Source organism: Aphelocoma coerulescens, chromosome 10 (assembly GCF_041296385.1).
Source record: "Aphelocoma coerulescens isolate FSJ_1873_10779 chromosome 10, UR_Acoe_1.0, whole genome shotgun sequence".
Lineage (NCBI taxonomy): Eukaryota > Metazoa > Chordata > Aves > Passeriformes > Corvidae > Aphelocoma > Aphelocoma coerulescens.
Window position 1 is genome coordinate 12,084,097 of NC_091024.1, and position 27,878 is coordinate 12,111,974.

Here is a 27,878-nt window from a genome sequence, read left to right on the forward strand (position 1 = left end):
GGAAAAGAAGGGGGGAAAGATTGGGGAAAAAAGGGGGGAAAAAATCTCAGAAAGAGGGGGCTGAAAATCTGGCAGAGTGGGAGGGAAAACTGGGAATGTTTCATCCCAGGGAGCGAGTTCAGCTGGATGCGGATCTGGGAATTACATAAGCCATTCCCAAAGGGAAGATCCCGTGTCTTCCCCAAATGAAAATCCTTGGATGACTCCTGAAAAACCCTGGATAAGGAGGAGGCTGCTCCGGCTGTGCCCTCCCAGCTGGAGTGTGGCTGAGCCCTGGATCCAGGAAAAGCCCCTGATTGCCTGGAAAAACCTACGGATAATGGGAATTAGTCATGGAATCATGGAATGCTTTGGGCTGGGAGCTCATCCCATTCCAATCCCTCTCCATGGGCAGGAATGGCACCCACAAATCCCTGGATCCCAAGGCCAGCTCCTCCAAATCCCACAGGATTTTGTGCTTCCACCTCACCCCTTCCCAGCCTTCCTTCCCGACTTTTTGGGATCCATTCCCAGGAGGTTTTCCCACATCCAGGCTCAGTTTTTCCAGGCTCCAGCTGCTCCCACGGCAGCTCCTTGATCCTGACCTTTGGGAGGCGTCCGGCCTTGGATGCAGCTGCCTCGGGAGTTTGGGAAGAGCGAGGCTGGAAACCAGGAATGTAAACACAGGGCAGGAATGACAACAATTCCCAAATTCCCAGACTTCAGTGCAGGAAGAGCTGGGGGGAGTGCAGGGATTTTATCCCGATCCAGATGCTGCTCCCAGGGGGCTTTTCCCACTTTCCAGGGAAGGGTGGATGCCCAGGAACACCAAAACCCACCCCAGAACTGGATTTGGGATCGGGATTTGTTCCTCTGGATACCAGGGAGCAGCTCCAAGCCGGAGCATGTGGATCCCTCATTCCCGATCCAGCGGCTCTGCTGAGCTCAGAGCTCTGGAGAATTGGTCCAAAAAAAAGTTGGAAGCAGAATTCCAGCCTCTCCCACACTGGCAGCTCTTAAAGGAAAACTCATTGAACACAAGGAATTTCGGGATGAGTTTTCCATGGAATTCACTCCCTCACGTGACACCACAGGTGCCACCAGCGGGACAAACCTCCCCAGAATCCCACCTGGAATTCTCCATGGATCAGTCTGGATTGACTTTCCCCAGATGCAGAGAAGTTCGGAGCTTTTCCAGGCTAAATTCCTGCTCTGGAGGATCTGTGGGATGCCCCAAATCCTTGGAGCACCTGGGCCCACCTCCGACCCCTTTAATTAACAGCTCCTAATTATCACTGGCAGCTTAATGAGCTCATTTGCATATGCAGCCACAGCTGCAGCTCCAAAGGGGCCCCAAAAACGGGGATGATCCCAAAAGATTCCTGGGAAAGGGATAGGGGGGAGTGGGAGGGGAGGAGGGGCCATGGGGAACCCCTGAGATGGATCCTGGGTTTTGCTCCCGGAATTCTGCGATGGATCCTGGGTTCTGCTTCCCAAAATGTTGGGATGGATCTTGGGATCTGCTCTTGAAATTCTGGGATGGATCTTGGGATCTGCCCCCAGAATTCTGGGATGGCTCCCGGCAGATGGGGGGTCCAAATTTTGGGAATACTGGCAGGGCTGAGGAGCTCTGGGGGTCTCCCACCAGCTGCTCCTCCAGGGCCCTTTCCAATCCCTGCTCCCACTCCTGGGAATCGTGGGAATCCTTGGCTCACAGGGAGACACGGAGGCCACCTGGTGCCTCCGTCCCTGCTCCGTCACCCCACGGAAACTTGGGAATGCTCCTGGAGTGAGGGGAGAAGGAGCAGCCAGGCCAGAGGTGTCAGATTCCCCTTTAAAATTCCCGTTGGAGCCAAGCCCGAGCTCATCCATCAAACATCGGAGTCCAGGCATGGAAAACGCTCCTTCAATTCCCTGGGCTGGCTTCCTGCAGCCTGGGATTCCTGCCAGGAGCCCTTTTCCGTGCCCGACTCCCGCTGTTTTCCGAGCTGCCACCGGATCCCGCAGTTTCCAAACTCAGCTTTCCCCCAGCAGACGGGAATGGGGCAGCCGTAAATCCAGGCTCTGTTTCCATGGAATTCCGGATCCATCCCGGAGCCAGGCCAAGGAGGGATGGCGAACGAGCTCCCAGTGCAATTCCAGAGGCTCAGGTGGGATTCCTGCTGGATTCCTGCCCTCATTCCTGTTCCACCAGCCGCTGCTCCCTATTGGAGATTAATGATGGGATGGGAAAACTCTGGGAATTTCCTGGAAGCTCCCACAGCTCAGGGAGCCCATGGGATCCAAACGCTTGGATTGGGAACATCCCCCGTAACCCTGGATGTTGCCGCAGGGTTTTATCCCAAAAATCCGTCCCACTTTTCCCTCGATTCTTTGAGCTTTATCCATCGGCATTGGAAAGAGAGAGGAATTCGGCAGGAGAAATCCAGGCATCGCCATAACTCCGAGTCTGTGGAGGATGTTGGGAGAATTCTGGGAAAATGCTGGATTTGGGGAGTGGCGACGGAGCAGAGCCACCCCCATGGGGAGATTCCCACCTCGGCCCACCTGCATCCCATGGGAATGCTGTAACTACCTTGGATTTTCCCATTTATCCCTCATTTAAAGCTCTCCTGCCTGGCTTTCCCGGGATCCCACAGGTTCCTCCTCCGCCATCCCTCGGCTTTCCCACTTCACAATAAATCCAGATGGGCAGAAAAGAAGGAAGCTGGGATAGGCACCAAAACTTATGGAATCCTGGAATGCTTTGGTGGGAAGGGACCTCAAACCCATCCCATTCCATGGGCAGGGACAATTCCCACTCTTCCAGGCTGTTCCAAGCCTCATCCAGCCTGGTCTTGGACACTCAAATCCCAAATATTCCTCTCTTTCCCTCCAAAATCTCTTCCCTGGATCTCTTGCCTTGCTCCCTTCCCCCTCATCCTCTCCCAAGCTTTTCCCAGCCTATGGAATCCACGCTTCATCCACGTTCCATTCCCAGGCATCCCCAATCCTGGTGCTCACCTGGGGATTGGAAGCCTCGGAGATGGGAGTTTCAGTTCCCATCTCTCTCTCTCCCAAGCCTTTGGAACCGTTTTCCCACTGGGAAGAGCTTTTCCCCCAAATCCCCACTTCCCAGGCATCCCAAATCCTGGTGCTCACCTGGGGTGCTCACCTGGGGATTCCCACTTGGAGGTGGGAATTTCAGCTCCCCCTTCCATTTCCTGGGCCTTTGGAAGTGATTTTCCACTGGGAAAAGCTTCTCCCCCCGATCTACAGATTCCATTCCCAGGGATTCCCAATCCTGGTGGTAACCTGGGGATTGGAAGCTGAGGGCAGCAGCACTTGGAGATGGGAATTTCAGCCCCCAGCTCCCTCTCCCGAGCCTTTGGAAGCGCTTTCCCACTGGGAGGAGCTGCCTCATCCCGATCCCTTCTCCCGCTGGAATGTGCTCCACATTCACTTCATACTCGGAATGAGTAAAAGTGGCTCCGAATTCCCCTCCCTGCAAAGAGTGGGATCTTTTCCAGGGATAATGGGAAGCAGATGCCGGCGGCAGAGGGAAGTGGCAGCAGACGGAGCTGTTTGTTCCCGCTGCCGGCAGTTGGAAATGGAATCTTCTCCCTTTCAGTGCCGGGATTCGGGTTGTCCGTGTGCTCCCGGCGCCAGGTATTGTTATTCCAGAGGAGCTTTCATCCAAAGGGATGAACGCCCGGCCCTGACTTCTCCATAAATTATCCGCTCTGGAATCCAAACACGCCGCTCCCGGTAATTGGCGGCTGCGGCGGCTCTGGGATATTCCAGGACACTCTGGGTGCTGTATCCATGGCATTCCCCTTCCTCTGCAATTGTGGGCAGAGCCAGGGATGTGCCGGATTTGGCCACGCGGCTCCGGCAGCGACGGGAATGTCCCGGAACTGGAATCCCTGGATGGGCCACGGCGGCAGCTCCGGGGGTTTTCCCTAAGGATCAGGTTTTGCCAAGGAGGATCAACTATCCGTAATTTCAGAGGGAATGCTGACACTGAGGAAAACCTGGAGCACCTGGAATGGTCCCACCTGTCCCTGGGGGTTGGGATTGTGGGGGCTACGGGAACTCCACGAAAGATTGGGATCACCATGTCCAATGGAAAGATTGGGATCACCACGTCCGACGGAAAAATTGGGATTGTGTCCGAGAGAAAGATTGGGACAACCGTGTCCCATGGAAAGATTGGGAAAACTCTGTGTCATGGAAAGATCAGGATCACCATGTCCAATGGAAAGATTGGGATCACCACATCCGATGGCTGGGGGGGTCACGGTCAGTCCCTGCAGCACTCCAGTGCTGACGGATCCCAGCCATTCCCAAACCTGGAGCGTTCCCATTCCCCAGCCATTCCCAAACCTGGAGCACTCCCATTCCCCAGCCATTCCCAAACCTGGAGTGTTCCCATCTCCCAGCCAGTTTCCATCTCCCATCCATCTGGACACCCCTGGAGCCGGAGATTTGGGGCTGGAGCTGCATCCCTGGAGCGGATCCATCCCGGCCCTGCATCCCAGCTCCAGGATTTTCCAGGAATTCCGTGTCCCAGCAGCTTCTTCCATGTCCCTGAGCCCATCCCGGTGCTGTGGGTTGGGTCTTCCCAAGATTTTCATCCAAGGAAGCGTTAAGCTCATTCTTGGAGCTCGGGAAGCCCAGGAATGAGGAGGGAGCTGAGGAAGCCTCTCCATCCTTGGATTTGGGATGGGCTGGATGAGATTTTTCCCAGGAGATTTCCCTGAGCCGGGTGATGTCTGGTGCTGATCCCAATCCCTGGACGCGGCCGCTCCGCTCTTCCCGCATTCCCAGGCTCCAATTTCCCCTATGATTTAATTGCTCGCATCCAGCCCGGTAGCACCAGGAAAGGAAATTCCGGGATAAGCACAGGGATGGGATGAGGAAGGATGGAAAATTGTCCACGCTGGGCTCCAGATGCGGCGATGGGGGGGAGAACGGGAACCCCCAAAGCGGATTTTGGGAATGGTTTTGTTCCTTATCCCGGCTCAGATCCCTGATCCTGAATTTCCATGGAATTCCACTCACCCCAAGGGATGCGCGCTCTCCTCGTGCCACGCGCGCGCTCCCGGTGACATTCCCATTCCTAAGGATTTCCGCAGCGATTCCCTCCCGGCAGCGCCAGGAGAGGGAGCCCGAGCTGCTCCCGCCTCCAGGAATTCTCCGCTCCAAGGATTCTCCGCTCCACGAGGCCGCATCCAGCGGGATCCGCTCTTCCCATATCCCGGGACACGCCGCGGGTGGGGAATTCCCACTCCTGGCAGCCGGGACTCTGCTCCACAGCTCTGGGAATGGGGCAGCCTGGGAATGGGATTGCCCGGGAATGGGGCAGCCTGGATCCAGTCCCGCTGGAGCATTCCCACCAGCCTTCCCGTGAGGATCGTCCTGGGCTGTGGGAGACACATTCCAGAGGGCACGGGGACCAATCCAGACCGCTGGTGCTGCTGGGAATTCCGGGATCTCTGATGCTGTGAGGGATGCAGGGATGCTGCTGGGAATTCAGAGATGCTGCTGGGAATTCCGGGATCTCTGATGCTGAGAGGGATGCAGGGGTGCTGCTGGGAATTCAGGGATCTCTGGTGCTGCTGGGAATTCAGGGATCTCGGGTGCCGATGGAGAAGCAGCTCCAGCTGGAGGAGGCCAGGACACAGCTCCCGGATCCTGGTGCCAGCAGGAGATCAGAACTCTGGGAACTCTTTCCAGGTGTGGAGCATCCCATTTGCCGGGATCTGCAGCGGGATCATGGATGTTCTCCATGCAGGTCTCCAACAAAGCTCTCTCCAGGAAAGCAAATCCAGTTGGGATCCCAGCAAAGGTTCCAAGCTGAACCCAAGGCACAAAATCCCTGGGATCTGTCACTGCCTTCGTTTGGATCCCAAATGGAATCAAATCCTCTCCAGTCTTCCCAAAGCCAGGCTTTGGAATTGCTGGGCTGTACTGGTGGAGCCAGAATTTTTTTAGGAATTCCCTCAGGGAAGGGAATTATCCCATGTTTGGCAGGACCAGCAGTGCTGCAAATTCCCAAAAATTCCCCAAAATTCCCACCCCATCCAGAGCTGAGCCCCCAGCATTCCTGCTTTTCCCAGCTTGGATGAGGGGCTCCCCCAGCTTTCCCCACACCCAGCCCCTTTCCCAGCATTTCCGGGCTCCTCCCGAGCTGCACTTGGGATTTGGGAGATGCTGGGATTTACCACAGCACGGAAAATCCAGATCCAGCCATCAGTAGCACCAGATTCTCGGGATCCTCCCAGCTCCAGGCACCTTCCCACAGCTTTCCCATCCCATCCCATCCCATCCCATCCCATCCCATCCCATCCCATCCCATCCCATCCCATCCCATCCCATCCCATCCCATCCCATCCCATCCCATCCCTACCTTTTCCAGCTCTCCCAGTTCAGCTCCCAGTGAGTTTTTCCAAGTTAATTGGGGCTAATTGATTCCAGCAGCTCCAGGAGGCTCCGGGTGCTGCCACTTCCACCTCTGGAATGAGGCAGCCGGCACACAGAGCTCCTCCAAGGCTTTGGAAAAACTGGGATTCTCCTCCTCCAGCTTATCCAAGCCTGGATATTCCCTGTCTTGAGCTCTGCTTCATTCCAGGCATCCTCTCATTCCACATGGATCCTTCTGATCCAGCCCAGATCCCGGGAAAAGGGGTTTTTTTCGGGAGAAGGTCACAGCTGGGTGGGCCGGGATTTAGAGCTTGGCTGATGTCATTAATTCCCGTTAATTGCATTAACCTTTCCCACATTTTCCAGCCCAGCCCACGTGGTTTATCCTTAAAAACAGTCTATTTTCATGGAATATCTGGGATTTTTATTCCCCTCATTCTCAGATCCATTGATTTTTTACAGGGAAGCTCGACCCTGGAATAAAACTCATCTTCCACCGGGTTCTTGGCTGAATAATCTCCTCAGGAAAAGGAAATCCTTGGTTTCTGGGCAGTGCTTTTCTTCCAGGAAAACTGGGAATGCCTTTGGAAGTGGCTTTGAAAGAAATAAAATTAACTGGGACAACACCTAATCCTGGAGAATTCCAGGCCTGGGCCGTATCTTGGTTTCATTCCCTGGAAACAAGGAGCTCAAAAGTTCTTCCCCCCCCCCCCCCCCCCCCCCTATTTATTCCCTCATCTGCAATCCTGGGAATATTTCAATACGGGAGAAAATTCCCAGATTTGGGGCATGGAGGTGATGCAGGGATGGGTGCCAGGTGTGCGCCTCAATTGATTTCAATCCTATTAGAATTCCCTAAATTACCTGGAATTGATTTGGAATCGGTGCCACCAGGAGCGGGATTTCCTTGGTGGGGAGATGGGAATCGGGATGCAATTCCCCAGGATTTATTCCCTTGCTGGCAGCTCTTTGGGGCCTGGGTTTTGGGGTTGTTTGGGAACACGAGGGGACATCGGCGTCCTAAATGACTCCGAGTGTCCCTTCCAGCTGGGCCTGGAGAACGGAGCTGCCAGCCCTGCCGGCGTTATCGTCAATAATAAAGACGGGGAAAACACCTTTTCCATGCGGATGGATCCTTCTGGATGCTGGGATATACAGGAATATCTGAATATCGGCGGATTAGATCGATTTCTATGGAATATCCGTCCCCCTGGATCGCTGGAAGCGGCCGAGGCCGGCGCTGGGGCGGTGGAAGCGGCGCTGCCGTGGCAGGGGTGGGGTGGGATGGGCTTTAAGGTCCTTCCCAGCTCCGCATTCCAGGATTTTCTGGGAGCTATCGGGACATGTCACGACAGCGGCGAATCATCGCCGGCACCGCGCGTTCCTTTCTGGCGTTGCCGGCGGCAGAGCCGAGCCCTCCCAGTCCGGCCGCGCTGAGGGCCGCGGGCTGCAAAGGGTTAAAGCGGCACCGGGACCGAACCGGGCCTCTAAAGGGTTAAAGCGGCACCGGGGCTGGAACCGAACCGGGGCTGCAAAGGGTTAAAGCGGGACCGCGGAGGCGGCACCGAACCGGGGTTCCCAAAGGGTTAAAGCGGCACCGGGGCTGGAACCGAACCGGGCTCGCAAAGGGTTAAGGCGGCACCGAAGCGGGGCTCGCAAAGGGTTAAGGCGGCCCCGGGGAGCGGCCCCGGGGCTCGCAAAGGGTTAAGGCCGCGGGCCGGGCCGGGCCGGGCCCCCCCGCGCGGGGCCGCTCCCCGGGGGCGGTGCGGGGCTGACATCACGGCCCCGCCGCGCCGAGCACCGGCCGAGCTGCGGGCAGCGCTCCCCGCTCGGCAGCGGGCACAGCCCGGCCTCCTCCTCCCTCTCCTCCGCCTCCTCCTCCTCCTCCTCCTCCTCCTCTTCTGCTTCTCCTTCTCCTCCTTTTCCTCCTTTTCCTCCTTTTCCTCCTTCTCCTCCTTCTCCTTCTTTTCCGTCTGCTCCGGTTCTAGCCCGCCCGCCGCCGCGCCAGCCGCATGACTGTCCCCAAGGTAAGGACCTGCCCTCCGCCGCCGCCGCCCCCCCGCCGGCCGCAGGTGCCGCGCAGCCCTGCCCGCCCCAGCCCTTCCCCGCTCCCGGCCGAGCCTCTCCCGCTTTTCCTCTCCCCGATTCCTGGGATTTGCTCGTGGCCGAGCCCCTCCCGCGGCCGCGGCCGCTCCGGCCCCGCAGCTCTGCTGCAGTTTTAACCCTTGGAGGGGGCGGCGGCGCGGGGGGAGCACCCGGGGGGGGGGGAGCTGGAGACCCCCTGATCCCGAACCGCGCATCCCCCGAATCCCTCATCCCCCGAACCGCGCATCCCCCGAATCCCTCATCCCCCGGACCGCGCATCCCCCGAACCGAGCATCGCCCGGACCGCGCATCTCCCGAACCGCGCATCTCCCGAACCGCGCATCTCCCGAACCGCTCATCCCCCGAATTCCTCATCTCCCGAACCGCGCATCCCCCGAACCGCGCATCCCACGAATCCCTCATCCCCTGGACCGCGCATCCCCCGGGACCCCTCCCCGAGTCGCTTTCCAGCTTCCCGGACCTCCACAGGTGGCTGGAATGGCTTGGAAAACCTCGGGAATGGCGCTGGGGAGATTTGGTATTAAGGAGCCGAACGGGAGGAGCTCGGTGGGAGGGGGCGCGGGGGGTGCGGAGCCCCCAAATCCATCCTGGAGCATTCCCGGTGTGGCTCTCCCGGATTCCTGTGGAGCAGGGAAGGTTGAGAAAAGGAAACCTGGGAAAAGCCTGGGTGGAGTCATCAACCTTTGGGATTGCTGGGGGTTGGGAACAGGGATAAGGAGCCGGTGGAATCTGGAAAGGGAAGATCCCTGTTCCAGTGCTCTTCCCATCCCGCGATCCCTCGGGGCTGATCCCGCTCTCCCATCCCGTGGCCGAGGTTGTGCCCCTGGAGTCATCCAGAGGCTCCGGATCCTGCTGGATTTGGTGATATGGAGCAAAGGGGGTGATTCCAGACCCTGGAGCTGTGGGATTTGGGAGCAGAGAGCTCCAAGCCTGGGCCAATTCCAGACTGGGAATCCATGGGATTTGGGAGCAGAGAGCTCCAAGCCTGTCCCATCCCGAGGGTGTGGCACAGCCACGGCTCTGGGGGTCACCAGACATTCCAGGGAAGCAGCCTCGGGAAAGCTCATGGAGCAGGGAAGGGTCTGGAATGGCCTCAGTGGGATCTGGGAATGATGATCCCGGGAAGCCCTGGGATGTGACAGGGATTGGGACAGGCTGGGATATTGGGAATAAGACTGGCTTGAGGCACTCGGAGTGGGAGCCAACGGGACTGGAGCTGATCCATCTCCAGATCCTGGAATGGGATGTGGGAATGTCCAGATAACCCCATGCTGGTGGCTCCCAGGGAAATCAGAGAGAATCCCTCTTTTTCCCATCTTTTTCCTTAAGAAAACACTTGTGGATGTGACCAGCGCTGCCTTGGGGGTTGGGTATTCCCAGAATTCCCAATCTGTGCCAGCATCCTGGGAAAAGTGTGTTCCCAGCAATTCCGGAGAGGGATGGATGAGCAGGCCGGGATTTGGGTTATAAAAAACTGCAGTTGGGATGAAATATTCCCAAATTCCCAGATATCCAGGGGCGTGGTTGGAAGCCAGGCTGGGAATTTGTAGCTCTCATTCCCAGGGGTTTTTTTGGAGCAGGAATGGATTTATCCAGGAAAAAGGCCCCAGGGAAAGCCCCTGCAGCAGGATGGGAATTCCCGGTTGATTTTCAGGGAAATCAAATGGAAAAGTTTTCCATCCTCTGTCTCAAAATTCCCTTGGTTAGATCCAAGCTCTCCCTCTGGATGTGATCTCCTGCAACCTGGATTGATGAAATCCAAAGAAATTCCAAGTGCAGATTCCTGACCCAGCACAGCATCGATTCCAGGGCTTTTCCAGGCAAAACTGGGACACGGATCCCAGTGCCCCGACATTCCCTGGATGTGGAGAGGGCAAAGGGAAGTGGCACAAGGAGCTGGGGGAGAGGAGAGGCTTTTCCGGGAAGTGTTTGCCTCTCGGGAGTTTCTCAGGAAAAGCTGCTCCAAAGCTGTTGGAATGGTGGGATTTGGGGAAGGGAATTGTTCCCACAGCGAGGCAGGAAAAGAGGGAGCCCCAGGGAATTCCGGGATCCACATCCTGCCCCAGCTCCCGGCCTTATCTGGGACAGGCATTTGGGATTCTCCTCCCACGCCGGGGCTGCTTCCCAGGCAGAGCTGCAAATCATGGATAGGCTTTTCCAAACATTGTAAATATTCCCAAGCAATTCATCCTTGGAGGAAAATCCAGCTGAAAATCGGGAGCAGGGAACGAAAGCCAGGCAGAGGCATCCCAAGGCATCGGAGAGGGAGCACAGAAAGCTTTTCCCGGGATGTGGGGGCTGGGAAAAGCCTTGGAGGGGGGGCTGGAATATCTGCTGGATCCATCCCTGTCCCAATCCACCCCCTCCCTTCCCACGGAAAGGAGCAGCCGGAGCCGCAGCTCGGCCCAGATCCCACTCCTGGGGGAGTTTGGGAGCAGGGAATTAAAAATAGGATGGAGCTGGATCCATGGGAATGCTGGGAGAGCCCACGCCTCGCCCAGAATTCTGGGATGGATCCTGGGATCTGCTCCCAAATTCTGGGGTGGATCCTGGGATCTGCCCCCCAAATTCTGGGATGGATCAACCCCCAAAAATGCTGCAGTGAGCTCTGGGAGCTGCCCAAATTCCCTGGAATCATGGCATGGATACCATGGCATGGCCACTCCAGCTTCTTTTCCAGCTTCTTTTCCAGCTTCTTTTCCAGCTTCCAGCTGGGAAGATCTGTAGGAATCTGGGATAATTCATCCCTGCTGTGGAGTCCAGTTTGGTCTCTGTGCTTTGGGAAGGGAAACCATCCCAAATGTTGAGAATTCCTCCATGGAATTATCCCGGATAACTCTGCCGTGCCCCAGGAAGCAGCAGGAGCGGGAAGCCGATGGAAGCAGGATTTCAGAGAGAAGGGATGAGTCAGGATGGGGAACAGAAAGAGGGGGAAAGAGATTCCTTTTGCCATGAAAATGGTACTGGGATCGTTGGGAATGTCCAAGTGGGAATTCTGCAGTCAGAGAGGGGCCGGAGAATTCAACCTTGGATAGGGGCAGGAGCTGTTGGTTCTCCCAACTCCCATTCCAGAGGCTGCTCCCAAATCCCAGAATAAATCAGTGGGATCTGGGGCCATGGGGATTTTGGGAAGGGGGCTTTGAAATGAGTGGAATTTTTTCCCAAAAAACGCTGTTGAAAGGAGGATTCCATGTGGGAATGATCCCACAGCTCCTCTGGCTTTAACTGGCAAAATCATGGAGCCGAAGGAATGGGACCGGCTCATCCTGGGAGCAGCAAGGAGATGGAGCCAACCCCAAATTCCAGAGAGGAAATTCCGACTATTCCCTGTCGGGATCAAACCAGTGCTGCCCTACGGAAGTTCTCCACGGCTGGGAGGTCGGAACTCCAGGATATTCCCAGTGGGAAGTCCCAGTGTCCTCTGCCGCTTTGGAAGGGCAGATTTAGTGGCCGCAGCAAATGCTGATCCATGGAAAAGCTGATACCAGATCAATCCATGGGAAGCTCGATGGAATCGCAGTGGTAGCAGGGAATTGGGAATTGGAGAACATGGATTGATTTCCTGGGAATGAAGGGGGAAGGCTTCTCTGGGGGGAGTGCTAAAAATGGATTTGATGGAGCAGGCTGGCCTTGAGAATTCCAGATTCTCCAGAAAGGGGAGTTTTAGATGGATATTGGGAAGGAATTCCTGGCTGGGCTGGAATTCCCAGAGAAGCTGTGGCTGCCCCTGGATCCCTGGCAGCGTCCAAGGCCAGGCTGGAGCAACCTGGGATAGTGATGGAGAGAATCCATGGAAAGTGGGAAGTGGGAATTTCCTGCCTCATTATCCCTTCCCTTCCCTTCCCTTCCCTTCCCTTCCCTTCCCTTCCCTTCCCTTCCCTTCCCTTCCCTTCCCTTCCCTTCCCTTCCCTTCCCTTCCCTTCCCTTCCCTTCCCTTCCCTTCCCTTCCCTTCCCTTCCCTTCCCTTCCCTTCCCTTCCCTTCCCTTCCCTTCCCTTCCCTTCCCTTCCCTTCCCTTCCCTTCCCTTCCCTTCCCTTCCCTTCCCTTCCCTTCCCTTCCCTCATTCCCAAATTGTCCATAAAGCCTGGGAAAAGCCCAGGTGGGGTCACCAATCTTTGGGATCGCTGAGGGTTGGCAACGGGGCTGCGGAGCCGTTGGAGCCTGGAAAGGGAAGATCCCTGTTCCAAGGAATATTCCCCTCATCCAAGGCAACTCCGGCCCTCGGCTTTTTAATGAGTTTTAATTGGGATTCCGTGGAATTAATTGGGATTCAATGGAATTAATTGGGGTCGTTAACGGGGCCTGGAGGGATCTGTAACTCACACCCGGCCGGGCAGGCCCATTCATTCCCACCCCCCCTTCCCGCTCCTTTCCATGGAATTTTATCCAATGATGAATAGTCCCATTCATCCCGCAGCTCCGAGGAGCCCAATCCCGGATTCCTATCTCCCGAGTCATTCCCTAAATCTGGCAGCGGAGGGGAGGGGGGAAAATCTCCGGATGGAGGCAGCTGCTCCGCTGCCCCCCAAATCCACGGATCCCAGCGTTCCCGGAGCCGTGCCAAGCACCGCTCCCAGAAATCCCGCGCTCCTTTGTTCATGGCAGAGCCGCTGGCAAAGGCTGCGGATCTCCGGCTGGAATGGGGCCGGGAGCCTCCGGCAGCGCCGGGAAAAGCTCCGGGAGTGGAATTCCTGGGAGAGGCCGTGCCAGGGAACAGCTGGAAGCGGGCAAGGTGTTGTCGGAGCGGAAAAATCGGGATAAATTGGGATAAATAGGGATCAACCCTCAGGATCTGAGCCCAGATTGGGGCGTGGCCACAGGAAATGCGGTTTGATGGGAAATGTGGGAATTCTGGGAATGGTACCAGCCCCATCACTTCATCCATGAGGTTTTCCAGCTGGTTGCTCCAAGCTCACCTAAAAGTCAAGGAATTTCAGGATCAGGAATTTCAGGAGCTGTGCCTGCCCTCCCTACGGATATGGAATCATTCCCATGGATGAGCCCCTGGCTCAGTCGTGCTCATTCCAATGGGAAAAGCGGCTTTTCTCCCTCTCTGACTTCCCGAAATCCTCCTCAAGTTGGGAGAAAGCCTGGAATATTCGTTCCCCTCAAGGAAACGTAATTCCGCGCAGCTCAGCCCCATCCCAACGGGATTCCCACCTGGAATTTCCCCTCTGGTTTCTCCCAGCAGTACCTGCCGTGCAAATCCTAGCAAACTGGGCCTTCTGGAAAAATCCTCCTGTCCCAAAATGTTGGGAAGAGCCGCACTCCAGCAAAATTCCCGGGAAGCTGCTGGGGGACTGGGGTGGGGACAGGGACAGGGATTGTCACGGAATTAATTCCGGTTGGATTTGGGAATGGGAATGGCCTCAAAGGCTGAGCCGCATCCCTGGAATGTCCAAGGAAAGCTTGGATGGGGCTCGGAGCAGCCTGGGATAGTGGGAAGTGTCCCTGCCCATGGAATGGGAAGGGATTTAAGGTCCCTTCCCACCCAAAGTATTCCAGGATTCCAGAATTCCATGGTTTCCACGGATGCCGGTTGGTAAACCTGAACCATTGGGATGCCAGATTTGGATCCTTGTGGAGCCCAGCCCCTGGAATTCTGCTGGGGGCTGGAGTGAATCCCAACATCCTCCGGGTCATGATCCCTGTTCCCTGGTTTTGGTGACTCCGCAGTTCGGGATCGATCTCGGTTGGAAATCGTGACAGGCGGCAGCTCCCGTATCCAAAGGGTTTCCCTCTTTTCCAGGCTCCTGGAGCAGCCCCGATTCCCTGAACTCCGTGTCCATCCCGGGGGATCCGGAGGCGCCGGAGCAGAGCAGGGCAGGTGAGGATTCCGAGGGACCCGGAGAGGGATGGGAACATTCCCGGGATGTGCTGCCGTGCCCAGGGTGGGAATCTCCCATCCGCAGCCGTTCTCATCCCAAATGTCTCTGCTGGGAGCTGGGAATGCGCTCCTGTGGCTGGAGGAGCATTTTTGATCCGTGCCTTTCCTCCCTGAATTTGACCTGTTATCCCAAAGAACCCCTGCAGATCAAATCCAGGGAACACTCGGGAATGAGGGGGAAAGGAATGAATTACGGAAATGATCCAAAAGGCCTGGAAAAATTGATCAGGGATGAGCATTCCATGGTGGCTCATCCAGAGGGATCCCAGCTGCCGGTGGGATCACCCTGACCTCTGGAAAAGGGAATCGCTTGGGCCACTCTGGTGTGAAGAGCGGAGAGCCCCGATTCCAGAGACATCCAAGGAAAACCTGGGAAAAAAGCGGCATTGGAGGCACATCCCGGGGCAGGGGAGGGACATCGCCGCCGCTGCTCCGGCAGCTCCCGGCTTTGCGCTGGAATAGCAAGGAAAACAAGGATAACAGCAAGGAAAACAAGGAAAACAAGGAAAACAAGGAAAACAAGGAAAACAAGGAAAACAAGGCTCCCTTGCCTTTCTCCGGAGGGTTCTGCTCATCCCGGGAGCTGGAGCACAAGGAAAGGCTTGTCCAGGCTCGGATTCCTGAGGGTTGGGAAGGGGGGGGTCGGTGCCTCCCGCATCCCGAGCCGGCCATCCCGTGACCTTCAGGCTCCTCTGGCGCTTCCCGGGAAACGGGAATGTGCAGCCTGGAATATTGACCGGATCCTGTTTGTTTTCCTTGCTCTTTTATTTCTGGATTTGGCCTTTCTCGTTCCGCCGCTTCTGCTGGAAAAGTTTCACCCCCAGCCGGGAGAAAGTTCCCGAGAAAAATCCTTGCGGTTTGGAAGGAGGCGGGATGGGAACGGAGCCGCCGGAGCTTCCCGTGGATGCGGCACCGTGGGGTGCTCGTTGCCAGGAAGAGTTGGAATTTCAGAGGTGGAAAGGGAGAGCTGCTCCCTGGAGCGCTGGGCCCTGCTCTGGAAAAATCCCGGGATAAATAAATTCCCCTGGTTCGTGTCCTGTGCAAAGCTGGGGCTTGGGAAGAGATTTTTCCCAGGTTATCCCAGTGTTTCTGCTCCCGGTGTTTTCCCGCAATTTTTTGATCCTCTCCCACCCAGCATCTCCCGAAGGACTTTGTTCCCCGTGGGATCCATTTTCCCTGACAATTCCATCCCTTGAATTCCCGCTTTAACGTTGCTTTTCCCGCTTTTTCCGATCGAAAAGCTGACTTTGGGAAAGGTCAGATTGATGGGATCTTCCCACCGGAGGCTCTTCCTTGGGATGGACCCACCCTGCTTATCCTGCTCCGAACTGCTGGAAAATCCCGGCTGGAAAATCCCGTTGGATCCAAGGATTTGTCATGGGATGTGAAATCATTCCTACGGATGAGTCCCTGACTCGGTTGTGCTCATTCCAATGGGAAAAGCAACTTTTCTGCCTCTCTGAATTCCCTAAAACCCCCTTGAGTCGGGAAAGAGCCTGGAATGTTCTTTTTCCTCAAGGAAACACAATTCCAAGGAGCTGGAGGAGGGAAAATCCTGGGGGTGGTGCCCCGGGGCAGCTCCGGGGGCCAGGAATTCTTTGTGCTCCATCCGGAGCTTCCCGGGGTGGGAAGGACTCAGCAAACAAAGTGGGAGGAAAACTGGGCTACTTTCCAGAATTTCTTCCAGAGGGGGAATTTTGGGATTGTTCCCGGCACGTGGGGCCTGGGAAAGTTTGGGTTTCCTCCTCCAGGAGTTTTCCTGGAGGGAAAAGGATCCAAACTCGGCTTCCTGAGGGTGCCAGGGATGATTTCCGCCCCTTTCCAAGCATTCCATGATATCTGTGGGAATTCGGGAAGTAGCTCCATGGGTCGGGAGGGATGAGGATTCCTGGGAAGAGCTCAGCTCTGTCCACCCTCACTTGGAGCTTTTTCTCAAGGTTTGGGAAGAAGAGAGGCCATTCCCAGGATTTCTAGGAAGTGGAAATCCTTGGAAAGTCCAACTTCAGGGAAATCCCAGGCAATTCCAGGCTGGGAGAACCTCTGGGAATGTTCATCCGGCTTTGTGTTCATGGAATGAATCCCGAATATTTGGGCGGCCAATCTCCCACTCTTTCCAAGCTGGAAAAACACGGCTATCTCCTCCCTCTTCTTGTCCATACGGAAAAGTGGCTTTTCCCAAACCCCATCCATCCATTCCCAAACCCCATCCATCCATTCCTGCTGTCCCAGGCTGCTCCAAGCCGCCCTTGGACATTCCAGGGATCCAGGGGCAGCCACAGCTGCTCCAGGAATTCCAGCCCAGCGCCTCCCCACTCTCCCAGCCAGGAATCCCTTCCCTGCTAAGGGAGCAGCTCAGCAGGAACCGGGATTGCTGGGATAACCAGAAAATCCTGGAATGCTTTGGGTTGGCATCTCCAAGCCGATCCCATTCCATGGGCAGGGACATTCCCGCTGTCCCAGGCCGCTCCGAATCCAAGTGAGGGAAACTCTTCCAGCTGCCCCCTCCCTGAATCCCAACCGAACCCAGATGGATTTGAAGGAATAACGAGGCCGGAGATGTCCCACGTCCCACATTCCATGGATTCCATGGATTCCATGGATTCCATCGCTATCCCAGGCTGCTCTGAGCCCCATCCAACCTCACCTGGAACGTTCCAGGGATCCAGGGGCAGCCAGAGCTGCTCTGGGAATTCCAGCCCAGCCCCTCCCCCGCTTTCCTAGGGAGCAATTCCTTCCCAATATCCCGTAATCCCACCTTTTCTTACCACAAATCCATGATTTTTATGGAATTACCTCGTCCTCTCGAAGAGCTTGAGCGGCCGTGTGGAATTATCCCAACCCTGGGAGGAGCAGACAGGCTCAGAGCCACCAAAAATTCCCTGCTGGGGGTCGGACCGTGGCCCTCGGGAGCAGCAGGAAGGGATCGGGGGTTTTCCCTGGGATTCCCGGGATTGTGAATGGAATGTTTTCCTTTCCCTCTCTGCACAGAGCTCTGGGCGAGTCCATGAGGGACCTGCACAAGTCTGAGGTGCTCGGGAGCAAGCGCGGCCTGGTGAGTGTCCCGAGCCGGGAATTCCCACATGGCCGGGACTAAATCCATGGAAAACACATCCCGAGCCAGCCCGGAGCCCCCGGCAGGGGCCGGCTCCGCTCTGGAGAGCCCTCGGAACGAAGGGAATTCGCGTCATTCCCACCGCTCATCCTGCGCTGCTTTGGGTTGGCCATCGGGGGGGCGAGGCGTCCATCCCGCGGCGAGGTTGGATCGGGAATTCCGGCCCTGTGGTGGGGATGGATCGGGAATTCCAGCCCCACAGTGAGGTTGGATTGGGAATTCCAGCCCCACAGTGAGGTTGGATTGGGAATTCTGGCCCCGTGGTGAGGTTGGATTGGGAATTCCAGCCTGTGGTGAGGATGGATTGGGAATTCCGGCCCCATGGTGAGGTTGGATTGGGAATTCCAGCCTGTGGTGAGGCTGGATTGGGAATTCCAGCCCTGCAGTGAGGTTGGATTGGGAATTCCAGCCTGTGGTGAGGATGGATTGAGAATTCCAGCCCCGCAGTGAGGTTGGATTGGGAATTCCGGCCCCACTGCCAGGCTGGATTGGGAATTCCAGCCTGTGGTGAGGATGGATTGGGAATTCCAACCCCATGGCCAGGCTGGATTAGGAATTCCAGCCCCACAGTGAGGTTGGATTGGGAATTCTGGCCCCGTGGTGAGGTTGGATTAGGAATTCCAGCCTGTGGTGAGGATGGATTGGGAATTCCAGCCCCATGGTGAGGTTGGATTGGGAATTCCAGCCCCGCAGTGAGGTTGGATTGGGAATTCCGGCCTGTGGTGAGGATGGATCGGGAATTCTGGTCTGTGGTGAGGTTGGATTGGGAATTCCAGCCTGTGGTGAGGATGGATTGGGAATTCCAACCCCATGGCCAGGCTGGATTAGGAATTCCAGCCCCACAGTGAGGTTGGATTGGGAATTCCGGCCTGTGGTGAGGATGGATCGGGAATTCTGGTCTGTGGTGAGGTTGGATTGGGAATTCCAGCCCTGCAGTGAGGATGGATTGGGAATTCCAACCCCATGGCCAGGCTGGATTAGGAATTCCAGCCCCACAGTGAGGTTGGATTGGGAATTCCAGCCTGTGGTGAGGATGGATTGAGAATTCCGGTCTGTGGTGAGGTTGGATCCGGAATTCCAGCCCTGTGGCCAGGCTGGATTAGGAATTCCAGCCCCACAGTGAGGTTGGATTGGGAATTCTGGACCCGTGGTGAGGTTGGATTGGGAATTCCAGCCTGTGGTGAGGATGGATTGGGAATTCCGGCCCCATGGTGAGGTTGGATTGGGAATTCCAGCCCTGCGGCCAGGATGGATTGGGAATTCCAGCCCCGCAGTGAGGTTGGATTGGGAATTCCAGCCTGTGGTGAGGATGGATCAGGAATTCTGGTCTGTGGTGAGGTTGGATTGGGAATTCCAGCCTGTGGTGAGGATGGATTGAGAATTCCAGCCCCGCAGTGAGGTTGGATTGGGAATTCTGGCCCCACTGCCAGGCTGGATTAGGAATTCCAGCCCCACAGTGAGGTTGGATTGGGAATTCTGGCCCCGTGGTGAGGTTGGATTAGGAATTCCAGCCTGTGGTGAGGATGGATTGGGAATTCCAGCCCCATGGTGAGGTTGGATTGGGAATTCCAGCCTGTGGTGAGGCTGGATTGGGAATTCCAGCCCCGCAGTGAGGTTGGATTGGGAATTCCGGCCCCACAGTGAGGTTGGATTGGGAATTCCAGCCTGTGGTGAGGATGGATTGGGAATTCCGGCCCCACAGTGAGGTTGGATTGGGAATTCTGATCTGTGGTGAGGTTGGATCCAGAATTCCAGCCCTGTGGTAGGCTTCATTGGGAATTCCAGCCTATGGTGAGGATGGATCAGGAATTCCAGTCTGTGGTGAGGTTGGATTGGGAATTCCAGCCCCATGGTGAGGCTGGATTGGGAATTCCAACCCCGTGGCCAGGCTGGATTGGGAATTCCAGCCTGTGGTGAGGCTGGATTGGGAATTCCAGCCCTGTGGTGATCAGGAATTGATGTGGTGAGGTTGGATTGGGAATTCCAGCCCTGCGGCCAGGATGGATTGGGAATTCCAGCCCACAATGAGGATGGATTGGGAATTCCGCCTCCGCAGTGAGGTTGGATTAGGAATTCCAGCCTGTGGTGAGGTTGGATCAGGAATTCTGGCCCCGCTGCCAGGCTGGATCAGGAATTCCAGCCAGCTCCCACTCCTGAGTTTTCCCCTCCCAATGGGAAGGATCCCTGGATTGGGATGCGGCTGCAGCTTTGCTGTCGCGTTCTGAGCTTTCCCAGCTGGATTTGGCTCTGGATCTCGATCCCAAACCATCTCCTGCCTCCAGCTGGGCGGGATCTGGGATCAGCCCAAATCCATTCCCAAATGGACCAAATTCTCTGGGTTTTGTTCCTCGAGGCTCCCAAATACCCGGTCCTGATGCTCCCAAGGTGCAGATTCCCTGCGGAATCCGCCGGGAATTTGGGATCACGGCTCCATCCTGGGAATCCCCCCAGGAATGTGGCCCGGCAGTGAGGCTGGGAGGGATTTTTCCCTCCAAAAAATCCCAAATTTCATATTTGTTCCCTGTTTTCCGCACCAGGGAACCGCGGGATCTCCGTGGGCTGGGATTGGGCAGCTCCAGCTGCTTCCCAGCTATTCCAGATCCTTGATTTTCCTCTGGAAAAGCGGCTCCCGTTTGTGCCCAGTTCACGAGCGATCGATGCTGGGAATGTCAAACTCCGGCGTTCCTGACCTTTCCCATGGAAAAGAACTTCCAGAGGCTCCCAGGGATGTGCAGGATCCCCACGGGGCTGCAACTGGCTTGGATTTGGGATTTCTCCCTCCAAAACTCAGCGTTGATTTGATCCGGAAAATCCCAGGCAGGGAATCCTTGTCACAAGCTCTGAGGGAGGCAGGAAAATTGTGAATAACTGGATATTGGAAAGCCTCAAAGCCCTCTCCTGAAAAGCCTGGAATTTTCAGTGTTGGATTTCCTTTTCCCAATGTGGTTGTCCAGGCAAATCCCTCTTTTTTTGTTTCCCGCTGCTCAAGCGAATTCACGGAACAGCCAATCCCGAGGAAGGAGCCCTTTTTTCCCCATGAAAAATCCATGGCAGATGGGATTTTTCCAAAAAGCTGGAAGGGCCCAATTCCAAGGAAAAAAAAAAACCAAAAAGGTTGAGGGGAATTCTTCCTCCCAGAAATTCAGGGGTTTTTTTTGTTCTCTGCGAGCTCCGATGCTCGGGGCGGATTAACGGGAGCTATATTTAGGATATCCAGGTTTTTTCGGGATTAGGGCCGGGGCTCTGCCATGTCCGGAGCTCCTTTCCCGAGCTTTCCCTCGCTCCCGCTGTTTCCAAGACTCCCGAGGGATGAAAGGATCCTTTGAAAAGCCAAACACACAGAGCCGAGAGCCGCTCCCGGGAAAGGCCGCGGCCGCCAGGAAAGCGGGAAAGCATCCAAGCACGGCCGGGGGCTGCTCCTGGGATCTCTTCCCGGTTTTCCAGCATTGCTGTTCCCAAGGAATGAGGGCAGAGCTCCTGGGGGTCCTTCTCCCGGTTTTCCAGGCAGGGACATTCCCAGGGAATGAGGGCAGAGCTCCTGGGGGTCCTTTTCCTGGTTTTCTGGGCAGGGACATTCCCAAGGAATGAGGGCAGAGCTGGTGGAATTTTGCTCCTGGGATCTCTTCCTGGTTCTCTAGGCAGGGATATTCCCATGGAATGAGGGCAGAGCTGCTGGGGGTCCTTTTCCCGGTTCTCCAGGCATTGCTGTTCCCAGGGAATGAGGGCAGAGCTGCTGGAATTTTGCTTTTCCCAGTTTTCCAGGCATTGCTGTTCCCAGGGAATGAGGGCAGAGCTGGCAGTTTGCTCCGGGGTCCCGGATTCCCCCCTCCATTCCTGTTATCTGTGTCTTTGTTCCGGAGTAATGGATGCTCAGAGAGGGGAAAAAAATTGGGATAAAAACCTAGAAGTTCTGAGGCAACGAAATTTGGGAAAAATTGGGTCAAATCATTGGGAAAGACCAAGAAAAGTGGGAAAAATATCCCAGGGGTTTGGAATGCTGCCGAGTTGCTGGAAGGCAGTGGAAAGAGAGTTTAAATTCCAGCAGAAAGCAGGGAATTCCATGTTTTCCTGAGGTTTTGGGAAGAGTTTTTTCCCCTTGGCCAGGTCACATCCAAAGCTTCCATGGGAAGTTCCCATTCCCAAAGCATTCCCGCGGGAGGAAGCTCCTGGCCAATCCCAGTGTAGGGCCAGAGCTGCTCCCGTTTCCGCCTTTTCCTCTCACGCTTTGTCTCATTCCGTCGGGAAAGGGGCTCCGTTCCTTCCTGCTGGGAATGTCAGCCCCGCCTGGAATGCTGCCGGTGCCAGAGTGGGATCCATCCCGCTGGAGAATCTCAAATCCATTGTCTCCGTCCAGGAAATCCATTGTTTTTCCAGCCCTGAATTCCAGGGATTCAAGAGCCCAGATGCGCAGAGGGGAAAGACAAAAAGAAAGAAAGAAAGAAAGAAAGAAGGAAAGAAATTCCAAACCTTTTTCCCGCTTGGAATTCTTGCCTGGATTGTAAAAACTTTGGGATTTCCATCCTCTCACCTGGCAAATTGGATTCTTTTCCCACAATTTTCCACCGTAAATCCCAGAATCCTGGAATGCTTTGGATTGGGAGAGACCGTAAAGCCCATCCCGGGATTTCCGTGGGCACTTCCAGCCATTCCGGGCTGCTCCAAGTCCCATCCGAGCTCACACATTCCAAGGATTTGGCAGCCACAGCTTCTCTGTGCTGATGGAAAGTGGTGCTTGGGAATGCGGGGATTTTCCTGGGAAAAATTCCTGAGTTTGCAGCGTCCCCCTCGGGATGCTGGAATTCCATTGGCTTTGCTCCCTGGCGTCCCTGGGGGGGCTTTGGCCACATCCTTGGGAAGCGGCTGCAGGGCGGGAAAATCTTTCCATGTGAGAGCCCTGGGATCCCTTTCCTTGGGATTTTTGGTTTGCCGGAATCACCCGGAGGATCCTTGGGATGCCTTTTCCACCAGGATCAGCTGATGGATCCTTAGGAAGCCTGAGCTTCCAGGATCAGGCGATGGATCCGTGGGATCCCTGATTCTTCAGGATCATCTTGTGGATCCTTGGGATCCCTCATCCACCAGGATCAGGCAATGGATCCTTGGGATCCCTGATTCTTCAGGATCATCTCATGGATCCTCGGGATCCCTCATCCACCACGATCAGCTGGTGGATCCTTAGGATACCAGAGCTTCCAGGATCTGCTGGTGGATCCTTGGGATCCCCACTGGCTCCTGTGCTGCTCCGTGTGGAAAATGAACGTGGAATATTCCTGCTTCCTGACGCTCCCTAAGCGCTCCCATCCCGCTCCAATTCCCACTCTCCTGCCATCCAGGCCAATCCATTTCCAAGCCGGCACATTCCAAGCCCTAATTCCATTGTCGTGTGCAGCCGGCGTGGCCCAGCTGAGCATTCCCGCTCCAAAGGGGAGCAGCTGGAATTCTGCAGCAGCACCGAGGCTTTTGGAGATTTTGGGAGCCGCTCCTCGCTCCAGGGGGATCCCTTAGATTTTCCAGGAATGTTCAGGGTGGGTCGGAGCCATCCCAACATTTCCGTATCCCGCCAGGTTGAAATAGGAATGGGAGAGCAAGCGGGAATGGGTTTTTTAGGAATGCTGAGTCATCTTTCCGAGCCTTTTGGGAGCCATTCCAGCACCGGGGGGCTGCTTAAATCCATCAGGAATGTTCCTGTTGGAATGGGGCCATCCCAACCCTTCCACCAGCTAAAGACGGGAGTGCAGCCGGGTGCGCGGCGTTTCCGTGGGAACGCTGATCCCTGCACTTCCCCGCAGATGTCATGGCGGCCGCAGTACCGCAGCTCCAAGTTCCGGAATGTTTACGGGAAGGCGGCGAGCCGGGAGCACTGCTTCGACGGCGTTCCCATCACCAAGAACGTCCACGACAACCATTTCTGCGCCGTCAACGCGCGCTTCCTCGCCATCGTCACCGAGAGCGCCGGCGGCGGCTCCTTCCTCGTCATCCCGCTGGAGCAGGTGAGATTCCGGATGGGAGCTCCCACCCGGAGCCATCCCATGGTGTCCCAGTCCCTGCTGGTATTCCTGGGGTTTCCTCATCATCCCATGAGAGATTTGGGAAGGGAATTCCTGGCTGGAGCCATCCCAAAGTGTCCCAATCCCTGCTGCTTTTCCCGGGATTTTCTGTGGGGTGAATTGGAGTTTTTTAGGAATTCTGGATTTGGGATAGGGCAGGGATGGATTTGGGATAGGACGGGGCAGGATTTGGGATAGGACAGGGATGGATCTGGGATGGGACAGGGATGGATTTGGGATAGGACAGGGCGGGATTTGGGATGGGACAGGGATGGATTTAGGATGGGGCAGGGCTGGATTTGGGATGGGACGGGGCTCGATTTGGGATGGGACAGGGAGGGATTGGGGTCAATTGGGGTTTTTTAGGAAGAATTTAAGCATCCCATTAAAGCATTTTTGGAATCTCTCGGGGAGTTTCTCCGGCATTTCGGACACTGGCAATGTCTCCGCCTGGTCCCATCCCGGTGCTGCTCGGATCCCGGGATTCTGAGGACATGGCTCCTTGTTGGAGCCTCTCATCCCGCCGCTCCTTCCCTTTAGTTGGGCTTTCCACAAGCTGAGGGAACAGCTGGATCCCTTCGGGATCTCAGGTTGGATATTTGGGAAAAATTCCTCATCCAGAGGGTACTCGGGCACTGGAACAGCTCCTTTCCATGGGAAAAGCGGGATTGATCCCACTCATCCCTGATCCTGCCAGGATCTTCCTCCTTCTCCCGTTGTGCTTTTCCTTTTCCATGTCCATCCAAGATTCCCTTTGGCCTTTCTCGGGAATTCCCCCAGGATCTGCTCCATCTCAAGTTGAAATTCCTGTCAGTCCGGCCACTGCTCTGGCAGCTTCCCATGGGATCAGCGGCTCCGGGAGGGAAAAGCAGCGGCGGAGGCAACCTTGAGCCTGGAATTTACCTTGGATAAGGAAGGGGGAGGGTTTTGGCAGGAAGAGAATCTGTTAAAATCGGATCAAAGGAATTTTTCCAAGGAGGGAGGTGAGGCCCTGGCACAGATTCCCAGAGAATCCGTGCCTCCCCCATCCTTGGAAAGTTCAATGCCAGCTTGGAGCAAGCTGGGCTATTGGAATGGGATAAAATCCCTTCCCACCCGAATCCCAGGATTCTGGGATTCTTGGATTCTTTGCTTTGCTCCCAAAATTCGGGCACTGCCCTGGGATTCTCCTGCATTCCCAGCTGGAATGCACATCTCACCCTGGGCACCTGAAGGAACTCCCAGGCTCATTCCCAGGAGGAATTTTGCCCTGGAAGAGCTGCATTCCCACGGAAGAGCGGCATTCCCTTCCCTACGGATACACCGATCCCACATTCCACGAAGACACTCCACACATGGAGCATCTCCCGTTCTCCCAGACACCAAATCCAGGGCCAAACCCAATTCCCAAATTCCCAAATCCCCAAATCCCCAAATTCCAGCTGGGAAGGGAAGCTGGGAGAATGGAAGAGCTCTCCCTGTTTCTCCCCATCCCATCATTCCTTTCCCTGTGCAGCATTCCCACCTCTCCCGAATTCCTCTTTCATTCCAGGAGCCGCTCCAGATGGAAGGAATTCGAAGGAATTCCAATCAGGATTTAATTGCTGAGCACAGCTTGAGCCTCATTAATATTCCCAGAAAAAACCCCCCGGCAGCTTTGTCTGAGCACCCGGAGCGCTCCGGCTCCATCCCCATCCCTGCTCCTTCTGCACCCTCTGCATCCCGAATCCTGCGGAACGACCCCAAATTCCCAGCAAATCCCCATTTTCCCTGGCAAAATCCTGGCGGGATAAAAGCCAGGATGCCCTTTGCCACCTGTTCCAAAGGGATCCTCGGAAATCCTGGGATATCCAGCCCATCAATCCCGGCTGGAGCGGCCCTGGATGCTCCGCAGCGAGAGGAGTTAATAAATTCCAGGGGGTTTTTTATCCGGAGCCTGATTAGCTCATTAAGGAGAAACTCATTTTCCTTGGAATTCAGCAGCTCCTGAATTAATTGGGATCCATAATTAGCAGCTAATGGAGGTAACCCGGATACTGGGCGCCGCTCTGTGGATTTGCCGCCGTATTTTTGGATCCTTTCCCTGGATTTTGCCCTCAGCAAAGCTCCCGGGATCTGGGCCGGGCCAGCTGCTCCTCCCGCACATCCCGAATCCCAAATCCGGCTCCCAGCGTTTTCACGGAGCGATCCAAGGGGATGGGTGCCTTGGGAAGAGGGAGCTTGGCTCCTCCTTCTTCCCACATTCCGGAGCCTCGGCCGTTGGGAATGAGGCTCTTGCCAGCTCCGGGGTGAAAATATCCCAAGGGAGCGGGCGAAGGAGAGCACCGGGATCGGGATCTGCGGGATTCGCTCCATAGCGATGGGAGAATCCCAGAATCCTGGAATGCTTTGGGAGGGAAAGGACCTGAAAGCTCATCCCATTGCATCCATGGACAGGGCGGGATTTGGGATGGGAGAGGGCTGGATTTGGGATGGGATGGGGATGGATTTGGGATGGGGCAGGGCTGGATTTGGGATGGGACAGGGATGGATTTGGGATGGGGCAGGGATGGATTTGGGATAGGACAGGGATGGATTTGGGATGGGAAAAAGGCTGGATTTGGGATAGGACAGCACACGGAATTCCCAAACTTCCCTGGATTCCCTACTATGTTCTCTTCCCAAAGTTCCCGCCTTCCAAAGCAGCGGGAATTTTTCCTGCAGGAACAAAATCCGGGATTCTCTCTGGCTTCTGCTCCAATTCCCACATCCTTGGAGATTTTCCCTCTTAAACTCGGGATACGGGAGATTCCCTGAAGGAATTTCCTGGGATTTTCCTCTTCCTGTTTTAGTCTGTGGGAGAAAATTCCTTTAAACATCGGCAAAAGAATTCCTGAGGCTCCCAAAAAATCCCTGATCCTTCAGCGTTGCTGTTCCAGCTGATATCCTGAAAATTCTCCGGGAATCCCAGCCCTGTGATCTGCCTGGCCTTAAACACCTGGATCACTCCCAAGGAAAAAATCGGGATGAGATTTGAATGCTGGGAGCGGAGCAGAGCAGGAAAGGGTTGGAAATGAGGGATGCGGGATGGGAAATCGGGAATTCAGTCTGCGGCTAAGCCGGAGGTCGAGCCTAAGGAAGCGAGGCCGGGAATTGCGGCACTGTCCCGGCCTTTCCTGCCCCCTCTGCTGGCTGGAATCCACAGGAATCCCAGGAAAACAGGGCTGCTCATTCCCGAGATTTCTTTGGGATGTCCCTAATCCCATGGAATGGGAATTTATGGGGCCTTTTGGCTTTTTAATCAACAGCTTAAGCCCAGCTTTTCCTTTTCTGGGATAAACAAATCCTGGGAAGGAAGGGGGGGGAAATTAATCCCGAAATTTTATCCAGAAATCCTGGGGGTGTTTGGGAATTTTTAGGGAAATGGGGAAAACGCCTCCCATGAAGCCTTCAGAGCCTTTCCCAAGGTTTCTATCCCAGAATTTGGGAATAGAATTTCTGCAAAAAGCTGGACATGGCTCATCCAGGGATTCCCAGAAGCAGCTCCGGCATTTGGGAATGTTACTGGGAGCTCCCACTGCAGTGCCAAGGAGCAGATTCCCAAAATAATCCCAACGGCCTGAGAACATTCCAGGGCCCGGGAGAACAAGGAATTCCTGAGAGGTCGGATCAGGATTATCCACAGACCACGAAAAGCAGGGATGAGCCAGGAAAAATCACCCATCCCATTGGAATACCCCCATGGATCCGAAAGGATAAAGGGCCCCAGGAGGGGGGCCGGGATGCCTCTGGAATTCTGATTCCAGCCTCATCCATCTCCCAACTCTCATCCATCTCCTGCTGCCTCCGGAGGCTCCCGGGATGGGGATGGACCCAGGGAAAAGAGGGAAAAGCTTTTGTTCCTGCTCCTGGCACAGCTTTGATCCCTAAAATCTGGGAGCTGGAGAGGAATCCCATCCATATATCCCATCCCTAATTTCCATCCCTAGATTCCATCCCTAAATTCCATCCCTAAATCCCATCCTTTTGGCTTTGTTGTGGAGCCCTGGAGCTCATCCCATGCCGGGTTCCCGGGCCAGGATGAGATTCCAGCAGCCCCCGATCCCTCGGGAATGTGGCCCATGGCTCAGCCATGCTGGGAGAGGCTCCTCCCACTCCCAGCTCATCCCAGCAGCTCCATTTTCCATGGATATGGAGCTGGAGCTCCCATCCCAGGGCTCGATGCCTGTTCCCAGCATTCCCACATGGACATGGCCCTCGGAGCAGGGAAAAGCCGATTTGGAGCCCCAAATGCCACGGGAGGGAGGAGAATTCCCAGGTTTCTCCCTCTGGATGCACCTGGCTGGAAAAGACGAGGGAAAAGGTGAAAAAGGGAAACAGGGAA

The 27,878-nt window shown here is 55.7% G+C and overlaps 1 protein-coding gene across 2 annotated transcripts in view; it reads left to right on the forward strand.

The window, feature by feature from the left end:
• Positions 1 to 8,166: 8,166 nt before the first annotated feature.
• CORO2B (coronin 2B) overlaps positions 8,167 to 27,878 on the forward strand; it is a 32,190-nt gene continuing 12,478 nt past the window's right edge. The window contains exons 1-4 of one of the 2 annotated variants that reach the window (XM_069025747.1): positions 8,167 to 8,411; positions 14,240 to 14,317; positions 17,366 to 17,429; positions 23,279 to 23,479. In XM_069025747.1, coding sequence (XP_068881848.1) covers positions 17,382 to 17,429; positions 23,279 to 23,479 — 249 coding nt within the window. In that variant the 5' untranslated portion in view covers positions 8,167 to 8,411; positions 14,240 to 14,317; positions 17,366 to 17,381. The remainder of the gene's footprint in view (positions 8,412 to 14,239; positions 14,318 to 17,365; positions 17,430 to 23,278; positions 23,480 to 27,878) is intronic. The other variant, XM_069025748.1, reaches the window with a different exon arrangement.